Source organism: Lagopus muta, chromosome 2, assembly GCF_023343835.1.
Source record: "Lagopus muta isolate bLagMut1 chromosome 2, bLagMut1 primary, whole genome shotgun sequence".
Classification (NCBI taxonomy): Eukaryota; Metazoa; Chordata; class Aves; order Galliformes; family Phasianidae; genus Lagopus; species Lagopus muta.
In genome coordinates this window covers 20,980,430-20,994,290 of record NC_064434.1, presented here as the reverse complement: position 1 = coordinate 20,994,290, position 13,861 = coordinate 20,980,430, and the positions used below count along the sequence as shown (strand labels likewise).

Here is a 13,861-nt window from a genome sequence, read left to right as displayed (position 1 = left end):
TTTATTACTTATTATCTATAATAATATATATCTATAATTAAATCAAAACTCAATTCTAGGAAGTTATGTCTGGCTTATATTACATTTTAGTGTTGTCAGTGAAAAGTACTCTAGGAATGCTGATGAGATAGAGTCAGGATAGGTCATTATAGCCCTTTAAGGATGACAGGTAAGGGGGGGACAAATGTCATGCTGAAATCTTACTTAGCAGACTTTTGTGGAAGGAGGTCATGAACTATTATGTGATGCTCAGGTACAACTTCCTCTGAAACTAGCGTAAACAACTATGCCAAACTTCCAACACTCATGAGTAGCACGTCATGCCAAAGCACACATATTTAAGACAGTAACAACACCTTAAGGCTGGAGATGCTGCTGGAGAGGTTGCTAAGTAAGCACTCCATGACAGATGAGCTGCATCTCTAAAGATACTGTAGTCTGTCTCACAATGAGCTGAGAATATTTCTGAGGTTTTGTTGTCCTGTGAAAGACTTACAGTGCAGTGGAGTAATGTTTCTGACAAAGTGTGGTCGATGGGTGACCCATGCTAAGAAAAAAGTGATAGGAACATCTGAAGTGTTCTCACAAGTGAGAACATAAGCAAAGTGAAGCAAAGGAAAAGCAAGAAGAGAAAAGAGTATCCTGTACTGCTTTTCACCTCAGTGGAGAAACTAGGATGACTGTAAGGAAGGAGGATGGTAGGCATTTGACTGAAGTTGAACCTGGGGAGAAGGAGGGAAAACTGTCCACTTAGGGGATTAGTTGACTTTTTGTGTCCTCCTTTTCCTGAACACTTCAATCAGTGGTCAGAGGTTTGTGTTAACTGGTAATAAATTCAGTTAAGTAGAAGTTTCTTGAAGAAAAACTTGTTTATTCATGGCATGATTGGGAATGATATGTCTTGAGCAAAATTCTCTTGGTGCAGTCTCAGGGGGATATATTCATTCCTAATTGTGTGGTAAATGTAACATTTGTATGTTACATTTATATACATTTCATTACCTAGTCAACTGGGGAGTCATACACTTTAAAAAAAAAAAAAAAAAAAAAAGTTTTAATAAAATTGTGCTTGCCCAGTAGATCATCTGATAGAGAAAATAAAAGAACTAAAAAGAGCAGGCTGAGTCAGTTGAATTGATCTGCCAGGCTGTATTTGTCTCTAGGTCATGATCAGAAAAAAGAACAGTGATGTAAAAATCCTTAAGCTACAGTTTCATATTTATTCTTTCACAACAACTCCTTGCCATGCCTAGAACTGTAGAACTTAAAACTGTAGGCACAACCAAGTTTCTTAATACTCAATTTTCAAGATACTTGGGTCCTGTTAAAACATCAATAACAAAATCCCATTGATTTAAACAGTCAGAATATTAGAATTTACTGGACAGAGAAGTGATTTGTTTACACTGGTTGAAGTATTTAGACATTTTCAAGACTTGAAAAATGTATTTGCTTTTGTTCTGCAGTAGCCTATTGTGTAATTATCATTCCAGCAGATTTCACCTCTGCCCATTTTTTTCAGTCTTGGATTAAGCTTGTAACTTAGGGTTTCGAGACTAAAATCTTCTGCAGTCACCTAGTCTATTGATTTAGAAATAAAAATAAAAATAAAAATACTATATCTATATGATCTTGCCTTACAAATCAACCTATGGCATATTAATAAAGAGCACTTGTGTTGTACTGTTGTACTGTTATTATTACTAAGACCGATAATATTGAAATGATCTTTTAAAAAGCTTTTATCTGCACTTACTAGTACTTGTGTAAACTTAACTGTTTTTCTCAGTGGAAATGTGAAAAACTGATACAAAATCATGTTAGATAAACACAATTACTGCCAATATTCTACTGAAATGTTACATGTTTCATGCTAGATTTAAGATAGGATTGATTTCAATTGATGTTCTATGTCCAAGTTGAAAATAAGTGTTAATTTTCAGAGAAGACACCAGTACTTGAAATTATTACACTTCAATAATTGTTATTCTGATTAGAATAAATGACAGAGCAAGAAAAAAAGACAATATGAAAATAAGTATATATAGGTTCCACATATCTTTTCTGTTATTTAGTAGCCAGGGTAGTTGAAAAGATATTGTATGGATGTTAATGAATAGAAAGAAATATTGTTCTTCAGTTAAAGGCCAGCAAAAATAGATACATTTAAGTATGTAAAATAAAATGATTCTGCTTATGCTATTTTTAAAATAGGTTAGTGAATCAGAAACACTGTGTTTGAGAATGCCAGAAATGAAGTCTAAGCCCTATTTAAAACTTTTTATACACATTACTATCTAGACACAGTGAGCAACGAAGCTGGTGAGGGGGCTTGAGCATAAGCCTTATGAGTGGCTGAGGGAGCTGGGATTGTTCAGTATGGAAAAAAGGAGGCTCAGGAGAGACCTTATTGTTCTCTGTGACTGCATGAAATGAGACTGTTGTCAAGGTTTGCCTCTTTTCCCACATGACTAGAAATACGGCAAGAGGAAATGTTGTGCCAGGAGAGGTGCAGGTTGGATGTTAGGAAAAATTTCTTCTCCAAAGAGAGGTCAGGTGCTGGAATGGGCTTCTCAGGAAGGTGGTTGAATCACCATCCCTGGAGGTGTTTGAAAAACATCTAGATGTTGTACTAAAGGACATAGTTTAGTGAGGGGAATGTAAGTGGTAGGTGACCTTGAAGATCTTTTCCAACCTTGGTGATGATTCCCTCAAATTAATTCTTGGCAATACTAAACTGATCAAACAAAGCTTCTGAAGATGTCACTCACTCAGAATACATATTTGTATTACTATTAATGAGATTATTTTTATGTACATTAGTTTTATCGAAGTCCAGATATGATATTGCACATAATAATATTTTTTCTGTAAATACTTTTTTTTTTCTAAATTGTAGCAGCTATTGGCTAACTACAAAATCAAAAGTAGAAAGAACAAGTCTAGTTCACAAATGCGTACACAGTGCCAAGAGTCAAGAAATACAAAAAATGCTTGCTGTAAGGAAATGGTTATAAATAAGCAACCTAAAGGGGAAATAAATAAATAAATAACCAGCATGAGTTTCTAATTGATTTTATTATTTTGCTCTATAAATGTTGTTTACAAGTTTTAACTGTTCAAGCATCACAACAGGTTTGTGAATTCTCAGGAATTCTTTGTAAAAATAATTATTATAAGGTTTGTCATTGGAATGTTGTCCATTATGACAAATCAAATAATGATTTAATATTTCATAGTTTTCATGTCCAATATAGTATAATATTTCTCCTTGCTTCTAATAAGAAGCCAAAGTTTCCACATTTAATAAATGAATTAGGTGATAGATATCAGTGTCCTGTAAGTGAAGAAGGCAAATGAAGTATCCATTGATATACTGGAGGTTTTAATTTCTACATCTCTTGCCTCCTGAGCTGACACAGCACTTAGATGTGATGAAGTGCTCTCATCATGTGGCTGTCACAGCCCAAGTTTATAGAATCATAGAGCAGTTTAAGTTGGAGAGTACCTTTAAAGATCATCTAGTTCCAACTCCCCTCTATAGGCTGCCCAGGGCCACATCTGCCCAAAACCCTGAATGCCTGCACAACGTCTCTGGGATACGTGTTCCAGCATCACACCTGCCTCCAAATAAAAAATTTCTTCCTAATGTTAAACCTAAATATCTTCTCTTGTCAATCACTATCAGACCATGTAAAAAGTCAATCCCCCTCATGTTTGTGAGCTCCCTTCAAGTACCAGAAGGCTCCCAGGCTACTCTTTTCCAACCTAAACAAACCCAAATTTGGCTAATGGACATGAAAACATTAGGCCAGGGTTTGATATGACATTAACAAAGCAAATAAAAGGAAGAAATAGAACTTCACTACTTCCAACAAGAAACAATATGCATATTTAATAATCTCTTTGTGTTTTAGATGATGATTGTCATTTGACTTCATGGCATTTTTCTTTCTGTTTTGATGCAGCCGTTCCACGCACAAGTGATACACAGTGTAGCTCAGTTCCAGAGCCTAGGTATGGAAGGAGAATTGGCTCTGAGTTTTCAGCAGGCTCTGTTGTTCGTTTTGAATGTAGTCCTGGATATCTGCTGCAAGGTTCAAAAGCTATCCGATGCCATTCTGTACCTAATGCCTTAGCTCAATGGAATGATACAGTACCAAGCTGTGTAGGTAAGTAATTACATTTAAACTCATCTGTTATGTCATGTATGTGTTTGAATTAGAGTTCAGGAACTATATCAGAAAATAGTATTTAACAGTCATTCACTCTCCTTCGATTAATATCAGTCATGCCCAATTTAAAAGAGCAGTGTTCCATACCAAAAAGTAATTGAGAACCAGCTGGCTGGTAGGCAGTATAGTGTTTCATATAATGACTTATATTATATGAACAAGTGAGATGCACATTTTCTTGAACATTCATTATTTTCATGACTCATCCACAGCTTGAAATACAGGACAGATTTTAATTCTCCAAAAGTGTCTTAACCTTTTTTAATATTCAGTATTCGTATGTTTCCATCACACATAGAATGGTTATATCTTTTATTTTTTTCAAGTGAAACATAACATACAATGAAAAATGACAGCTCTGTTAAGTTTAGCTAATTTTCTAGTTTATCAACAGGCCTCCAATGGGATACTTGACACTTTGTTGTCCTTGTAAATGTTGAGAGATTTTCTTCACCCTTCATTGGATTTGTATCCAAAGCTCAATAATATTCATAGGAATCTATCATTCAATTAATTGGAGTGTTCTAAAAATAAATGTGGGTGTCCAGTTTCCTGTGTATTCTGTTTTTGCTTAGCTTAGTTCTGTTTTCTGGAACTATAAAGAAGCAATTCCATATATGCTAAAAATATATGTGATATACCACACCGTTTTACCAGCTAGGTACAATGTTAAAAAATATCCTAGGCTGTAGGTAGATTCACAGGATTTATGTGAATCAAGATTGGGTTTAATGTTATGACTTAACAGTTATTTGTTGTTATCTGCTGGTAAGACATGACTAGCTGCTAGGTTTTTCTAAGGTTTTTCAAAATGAAGTTCACTTTGGAGTGGCTCATTAGTACAAGATGTATCTGAATACTGCATATTGTTAATGATTTAGATAACATTACTTTCTGAGTTCAACTCATTATTTAGTGCTTATGAATTTATAATAAGAAACAGTATTGTGGTAAGTTATTCATACAGTTATTGTTACTTTTCTCTGAAATAGCTAAGGTTTTGTAATAATTCATAATAATGCTTTCTTTCAGTGCCGTGTAGTGGGAATTTCACTGAACGGAGAGGTACTATTCTATCACCAGGTTACCCTGAACCTTATGGTAACAGCTTGAACTGTGTGTGGAAAATCATAGTGACTGAGGGATCAGGTATTCAGGCAAGTCTATATTCTGTCAAGCATGGAACATTAAGTTATTTGTATTTTAGTTTACGAAATAAATGTTTATTTCTTTATAAGTGTCAGAAAAGGGTTACCAGATGCATCATTTTGAGGTTACTTTAAATATTTGTGCTCTGTTTTTCTCACTGTTGTTCTTTGCTTAGCTTTATTATTTACAGACGGCATGAGAAATAGTTAACAAGCAGCTTTATGTTTCAGCTATGCAAAATACTGAATACAAACTCTTCGATGTGATATGCGAATGCCAACCCTTTCTATCTGCTAGAATATTACTCGAGCACTTGAGAGGTCTTCTTTATCTTCTCATTTGCACTTTGAGTAATTATTTTAAATCATACAACATATATGCAAAGTCTTCCTTAGTCACCTAGCGTCATATTCACATTTTCTAAAAGTTAAGTCAACTTAAAAAGTAACAGTTAATGTTTTGTTTACTTTTTATTATTACTATTATTGTTAGGACTTCTTTAATTATATTCTCTTCATTTCATTTTACTGTTTCTAGAACGTTTAAAAATACACAAGACTTGTTTGTTTAAAAATTTTTGGTGGCATTTTGCAGATCCAAGTCATCAGCTTTGCCACTGAACATAATTGGGATTCTCTTGAAATATATGATGGTGGAGATATGACTGCACCACGTCTTGGGAGTTTTTCAGGTAAGGACATGCTTTGATCTGAACATATAGACTGTTGGTGCGTGTGAAGCCATCACTGGTTCTCTTGTATACCCAAGAAGCCTGTTCACACATGTACACAATTGTATGGCATATTTTATGATATTATGAAACTCATTGTAAGGAGGAGTGCTGTTTAGGTGTTGTAAATTTGTATCAGTCTTGAAAGAGAGATTTTCAGAAACAAATATGCTAAATTGTGTAGCTTTCATTAGTGGGATTTAGTTGACAACAACTTTGAAAAAATGTGTTTTATTTAATCCGTATCTCCTATTCAAGGAATTTCCTTAGATAACTTTGATTTAGCTTATTCATTTTAGCTGTCCTTTTTGAAAAAAAAAGATGAAGCATTCACAATTTATCCAAACTCACTGGACAATGGACTAAAAAGCAAGAAAACAACAAACAACAAAACAAATCAATGTGTTTGGGACGTAGTAAACCATATCATTTCTTGTTTCACAAGTACATTAGATACATATGCTTTTATTCCATTTTTATAAAACAGTTTCTATAGAAAGAGTGTGTTCAATAAACCAAGCCAATCCAAGCCAAAAAAACAAAACAAAACAAAATAAAACAAACTGATTAAGTCATGAATTATATTGTACTCTGCCAGAAGCCTGATCTAATTCTGCTGTAGCCAAATAATCTTGTGGAACATTTCTTCTCTTATGACTTCAAAAACTTTTAAAGAATAGATTTATACTGGATTGGGTATGCAGATTAATGATCAAATAAAATAAACACAATATATTTTGGGGGATATTTGGTTGAACAACTTAATATTGCATTTCAAATTTTACGTAATAAAATGTCATGTATTAAGTCTATGTATTTAAATATTTTTGTACATAGGTTGCTCTGAAAGTGATGTCTCCTATTTATTTCTCTGGAAACTACAACAGATACAAACAGCACAACAGGATTTGATAGAGAAAATTCTTAGCTACAAAAGCTATTTTTCAGCACAGTCACTACCATTAGCTATGCATTTTCAGCACCAGTGAACAGGAGCCTGCATGCTGTGCTTGTATAAATCTGCATGATCATCTAGAATGTGGCTTGTCTTTCAAATTGCTGTTGCCACTAATGAAAGGCATCACCCACTGCCTCACTGTGCTCACCTCCACTGTTTGGTCTTCATCATAAACATTCAGCAAGCATCAGTGAATGTCATTTGGTGCCATTTTTTCCACATGGAGGAATTTGGTTACATACCTTCTCTTCATGTGCACTTCCATGTCAGACACCATTTTGCCAGACCACTACTTAGATGCCATGCAGCAACAAAATGTAACAAAATGTTGGTGGGAAGTTTTAGTTTCTACTGCTAATCCACCATCTGCCTCTGATGTTGTGGGCCAGTGTAATAAAACAGAAGGCATTACTTTTGAAGCAGCTGTTATATGGAGACTAATAATTATGTTGTATATTAAATTTTAAATAAGAAACAAAGAGATTATGAAATATAACCATTCTTTGTCACTTGAAATGTACAGCAAATACTTTTGACCTAGTAGATAAAAAGCTGATTAAATGATCCATTTAGCAACATCCTATTTAACACCACTTAAGCCTCAAAATGATTTCTTTCTACAGTAAAAATGTATCATCTTGATTTAACTTAAAGACTTTCCTAATTTCTGGGAAAATAGAAAATAGAAAATATGGAGATGTAGATGGACTAGCACAGCTTTACTGTAGATTTCTGTTTTTCGTGTCATGAACATAAGACTTAATTGAAATAATTGAAACGTGTAGTATAGGAGTAGAGTAATAAAGAATATATTAACATAGGATAAAATCTGCTGTTCTCAAAATTGTGCCAGTAATGTGACACAATATCATAAGTAGTAAAACTCAGCAGGTACCTTATCTGTCTCAGTAAATCTTGTAGAGTATCATTGTTTAAAGATTATGCTGATTTAGTCTCTAAAATTCATGTGTCTTCAAAATATGCCCTGAAAATGTATATCTAATCAGGGAAGACTTTGAGGTAAGTGTCTCAAAGGACTGTAGTTCTTTGCCAGCCACTAGTGATGTTCTCCAAGGCTCAAATGTATGGCCAGTCCTGTTCAATATTCTTTTCAACACTCTGGATGCAGGAGCAGCATCCTTAGTGTGTTTCTTGATGATACTTCCTGTTGCTACTGACTCTCAGGAGACATGAGGAACAAGAGCATTGTGACCAGTTCTGGACTTCCTGGTTCAAGAAAGACAGGGAGCTGCTGGAGATAGTCCAGTGGATAGCCACAAAGATGGTTAGGGGCCTGGGGCATCTCTTCATACAAGGAAATGCTGAGAGACCAAAGACCATTTAGCCTAGAGGAGATTGAGAGCAGATCTTATCAGTGCTTATAAATACCGAAAGGCTGGGTATTAAGTGGATGGGGCTATTTTTGGTGGTGCCCAGTGACAGGACGAGGGGCAATGGGTCCAAACTGGAATCCGTCTGAGCATGAGAAAGAACTTCTTTACTTTGAAGGTGACAGAACATAGAAACAAACTGCCTACAAAGTTTCTGATCTATCATTCTTTGGATATATTCAAAACTCACCAGGGTGCTTTCCTCTGCAGCCTACTGTAGAAAATCCTGCTTTAGAAGAATGGGTGAACAAGAGGATTTCTAAACATCTCTTCCAATCCCTATGATTCTGTGATTCTGAGATTTTGAAAGTGATCTAGATAGATCAGAGCACAGGGTGATTAGCAATGGCATAAAGTTCAACAAAGGAAATTGACAGGTACTGCACCCGGAACAGAGTGTTGCCAGACACAGGTGCAGATGGGAGACAAGTGATTGGACGAAAGGAGAAAGGGTCCTAGGGATGCCTGCCAATAGCCAGGCTCAATAGAACTCATCAGTGTAGCCTGGCAGCCAAGAGAGCAAACTGCATTTTGAGGTAAATTAAATACAGCATAGCCTGGTGGTCAAATATTCTCCCACTACATTATGGTGAAGTCTCACTTTGGTTATTGTGTGGAGTTCTGGGCTCTGTAACATGGAAAAAGGATGCTAAAGTCCTTGAAATCACCCAGAGGAGGGCACCAAAGCTGGTAACAGGCATGTATGGAGAGAGGCTGAGGATGCTTGAGGTGTCCACTCTGGAGAAGAGGATGCCAAGAGGTGACTTTATTGCTTTCTGCAGCTCCCTGAAGAGAGGAAGCCCAGGGGAGGGATGCCAAGCTCTGCTTCTAGAAACTGATGGTGGGACATGAGGGGGTGTCACAAAGGATCAGACTGGGCATTAGGAAAAAACTACTTACAGTGAGAGTGGTCAAATGCTGGAATAAGCTTCTTAGAGGGTTTTTTGGTGCCCCATGTGTGTCAGTGTTCAAAAGGCATTTGGATAGTGCCCTCATTGATATGCTTTAACATCTGATTAGTCGCAAAGAGGTTGGACAGTTGGCTAGATGTTCTTTGAATGTCCTTTCCAACTGAACTATTTTTTTTTCTATGCTATGCTGCGCTATTCAGCTATTATGTCACACTTTGGACACTGTATCTGGTCATCTTACTAAATGTATCTCCCATGTGCTATCTACGAAATCCCCTAAGATCCTAAGGTAGCAAGTGAGCAATACAATTTAAGTTTGATATGTGATTGAACAGAGCAATTGTGAGAATTAAAATGTTTAATGTTTAGCATCATTCACTTTTTTTTCTTCTTTTTCTCACAGCATAATAGAATACCATTTCTCCTCTTATTGAATACTACAGTATTCAAGTAAAAGACTGGTGTTATACAGTCTTTTCTTAGCAGGTGTTACAAGGGAACAGAAGAACAAAGTGTTCATAACTGGCTGAAGAGCAATTTTGTTAAATAAAAAGACAGTTATGAGTCAATGTCCTCAACTTTACTGAGCAGACACCTTAGCTAAATATTTTGTATGGATACCATGAAAATTCCTCTTTTAGAAGATGTTTCCTTATTTTCTGTATTCTACTGTAAGTTTTGTGTGACATGAATGCTCTGTACTGCTTGTGAATTTCTATCCTTGGAGCTTCCATGTCAGACAGTAAAGCATCCTTTAAAGGGCTATAGTGTATAAAGACCAACCATCTTTTTAACAGTTCACCATTTATATCAAGATTTTGCTTAATACAGTTTGGGATTCAAAAGTTTTTACTTTTCTTAGTTTATATTGTAGAAATTTGAGGATAATTCTTTCTACTAATTTCAAGAATGAATTTCAAGATCATACGCTGCTCACAGTTGCTATAGAAACAGTAAATGCCCCATAAGAAATGAAAATATTTTTCATTTGTGACCACCGTTTATTGGCTGTTTAATACTGGTTTTGAGGGTATGCTGAGAAAAGGATATAATTCTCAGCCTGAGCAGATATGCCAGCATTAGACTATATGATTGACATAGTAGTCATATGGAAACAAAGAAAATGTAGTGTCACACTTATCAGTGCTAATGACAATGTGTCCAGGGTTAGTGATAAGCTTTTTGTATAACACACACTGAATTCAGCTATGTACAATTTTGATTACTGCTATTTGAATTAACTAAAGTTTGTATGTTTTTTTTCTTTTTCTTTAATGTGCTGCACCTGTATCTTCTTTTCCTTTTATACCCACAGTTAGGATAAGTGGTGAAATACTATAGTGGGAAGAAAATCTGGAGGGGACATAAAAAATATTTAGATTGTCTGTTCTATTCTGTACTGCTATTCTTTATGTATGTGAAAAACAGAAACAAAAAAAAACCCAGGATGTTGAGTTACAATTCTGTGATTCTGTGATTCATCTTGTTATCAAAACCTATACTGATGTTTTGGTTTTTTTTTTTGTTTGCTTCTGTCTCTTTTTTTTTTTTTTTTTTTTACCCAAATGAATAAGTTTTCATTTAGACATGATAGCATCTAGTTTGATTGTATTTACATAGCCACTTAGTATCATGACTTGAAATTTCCCATGCACACAATGAGAAGAAATTGAGGCTGGTTATGTCTTTTCAATAAAAGCCTATGATAGAACAGCATGTTACAGTTTATTTCATAACCTTTATTTTTCCAGGTACAACTGTGCCAGCATTGTTGAACAGCACTTCCAATCAGCTTTATCTACATTTCCACTCTGATATTAGTGTGGCCGCGGCTGGTTTCCACCTGGAATACAAAAGTAAGACTACTTGCTCTTTAAGGCTTTCTCAGGAAAAAAAGTATGTGTGTAGATAAAGAGAGTGTTTATATTGTTTCTTTTGTGGCATGTTTTTTTTTTTTTTACCTTCTCTGACTAACAACCTCTACTTAGCATGATCCTGGCATGAGTGATATTTATTAAATTAAAATTGTAAAGGAAGTGATATTTGGAATTAGTGAAATTGGCATTCACAAATTAGCAGAGTATAATAAATCAAGCTGGAAATTCAGAATGATATTCTAAATATGCGTGCTTTAATGTATATATGTATTTTCACTTGTTTCAATCTTATTCTGAAATATAGGTAGCCGCAAATTAGTTAATTTCACCATTGGCCAATCTGTAAAAACAAAACTGATAACACCTTTTTTCCCTGCTATTCCCTGTTCTATTCTTTCCTTCAAATTCCTTTCAATAGATTGATGCAATTGCGAAGCATGCAAACAGGTTTTTTTTCAGCACCTTTGAATGCAGTCTGTATGGTCCTTATCCCATGGATTGAGTATTAATTAGTCTCAAAGTTGGTCCTCATCCACTGCTTCTAGTTCTGCTTCCTAACCATTGCCACTAAACAGAGAATCTTGGGAGTTCCTGATGGGGAAGTCGGAAGTAGTTCTGTCCCTTGTAAATCCCAGCTTCAGTTGAAATGTGTGACCAGTGAATGTTTCTAAACTTTATTCCTGTCAATCTGTCCCTGCCTCTCTACACTGATTTTTGGACAGGAGTTCTGCACTAAACTCCCTGATTGCTTTCCTGAGTAGGAGGACCACTCTTACTGGAAACAGTACTTAAAGTCCTTTACAGTTTCCTATCCCTGAACTCCTTTGGGGACCTTCTGAGCAGGATGCCATGTCATCTGCCTACCAGCTCCCAGTCTACACATAAAATCTAGGGTCTGCAATCAGCTATTTGCCTTCTTCAGTCCCTTCAGGATCTTAACGGGCTTTAACAGGATCTTAACAGTGCACTGTCATGCTAGACCAGGCTTCCCAGAGCCACATCCAGCCTGGCCTTGAATGCATCCAGGGATGGGGCATCCACAACCTCCTTGGGCAACCTGTTCCAGTGTGTCACCACCCTCTGTGTGAAAACCTTCCTCCTAACATCTAACCTAAACCTCCCCTGTCTCAGTTTAAAACCATTCCCCCTTGTCCTGTCACTATCAACACATGTAAACAACGGTTCCCCCTTCTGTTTATGCACTCTCTTCAAGTACTGGAAGGCCACAATGAGGTCTCCCCAGAGCCTTCTCTTATCCAAGCTAAACAAGCCCAGTTCCCTCAACATTTCCTCATAGGAGAAAGTTGGCATGACTTAACTGTCCCCTACAGAAGTTAACCTGCATCCCTTGAAACCTTGTGAGTTGCTTTTTTCCACTGTTGCATTTTACTGTGTTGCTTTTCCAGATTATATCAGATTAAAATCTCAGGTAAGAACCAAAACCTTTGATGCAGTTGTTTTCTTTACCTTCTAAACTTGAAATGGCTTTGTCCTCTTTGCTAGCCCAATTGGGTAGTTGAGTAGACTTTCCCACCACAATGTCATACTTACTTCTTCTGACTCTGACCAACAAACTCTATCTGTCCAGCACACCTGACATGCAAGTTGTCCTATCACACTGAATTTTTCTGCTCAAGTCTTTCATTTATCATGCAATAAACATGTAGTTGTGTAATTTTGTTTGCACTGTAAAGTTCTGTTTTAGAAAGTTACTCTACAGTTAACATTTAGAAGTTAATTTTTTATCTTTTATTGTATGAGTTTTACTATCCCTGTGATTCCTTAAAAAAAAAGAAAGAAAAATTATTTTATTAAACAGTGAAAAGTATGTGGGTGCATGGAAGATCACTTGAGTATATCCTTTTTTAGTCTCCTAATCGCCAGTTCCACAACTTTACACTGCTAAAGCATCTACTGACTTCAGCAGTGTCAATATTTAAATGCTGGGTTTTTTAGAAATGCAGTGCAGCGCAGGTCAAGGTTACAAAATTCAGCATTCAGAGCTTAGTTAACTATTCTATTGACAGTCTGGCAGGACATAATAATTTGCTTTTGTGTGTGGTTATATGGTCTCTGCTGGGCTGACTGGATACCTGTGTGTGTCTGTGAATACAGAAAATGAGCAAATCACCATAGCAAGAAGTTACTGATTTGTATTGAACACTCTCCTTTTTTAGACCAAGAAGCAGAACAGGAAAATATTTTTTTAGTGCAACCAGGTGCAATTGTTGCTATTGTTTGGTTATGAATTCTGAAGCCTGTGATCATTCAGTCATGTACTGTTCGAAGCAGCTCTAGAAAAATAAATAGCTTTAGTTCAGAAGCCAATTTAAAATTTAGGATAAGAATGTCTTTTTGATTGAATTGCTTTTTGATATATTGTCTTAGTAAAGAAGGCACGAAAGTGTCTGATGTCTGGAAAAAATTTTTCAACATGAAATGCTGTATTTTTTTTAATTATTATTAAACCATGGGAAAAAGAAGACTAGATTCATAGCCTTTTTACACAAGGTGCTCTACAGCTATAAAATTCAGCTGTTAGTTGTATTCTTTCATCTTGCAAAAATTTGAATGAGTAGTCATAGTATGGGAGCACAATATCTACTTCTA

General features: G+C 35.8%; 1 protein-coding gene across 3 annotated transcripts in view; it reads left to right on the top strand.

Moving 5' to 3' along the window:
• Nucleotides 1–13,861, top strand: part of CSMD1 (CUB and Sushi multiple domains 1) — a 994,481-nt gene that overhangs the window by 860,482 nt on the left and 120,138 nt on the right. For all 3 annotated transcript variants that reach the window (XM_048936946.1, XM_048936944.1, XM_048936947.1), the window contains 4 exons: nt 3,969–4,172; nt 5,268–5,392; nt 5,979–6,075; nt 11,126–11,230. In XM_048936946.1, coding sequence (XP_048792903.1) covers nt 3,969–4,172; nt 5,268–5,392; nt 5,979–6,075; nt 11,126–11,230 — 531 coding nt within the window. The remainder of the gene's footprint in view (nt 1–3,968; nt 4,173–5,267; nt 5,393–5,978; nt 6,076–11,125; nt 11,231–13,861) is intronic.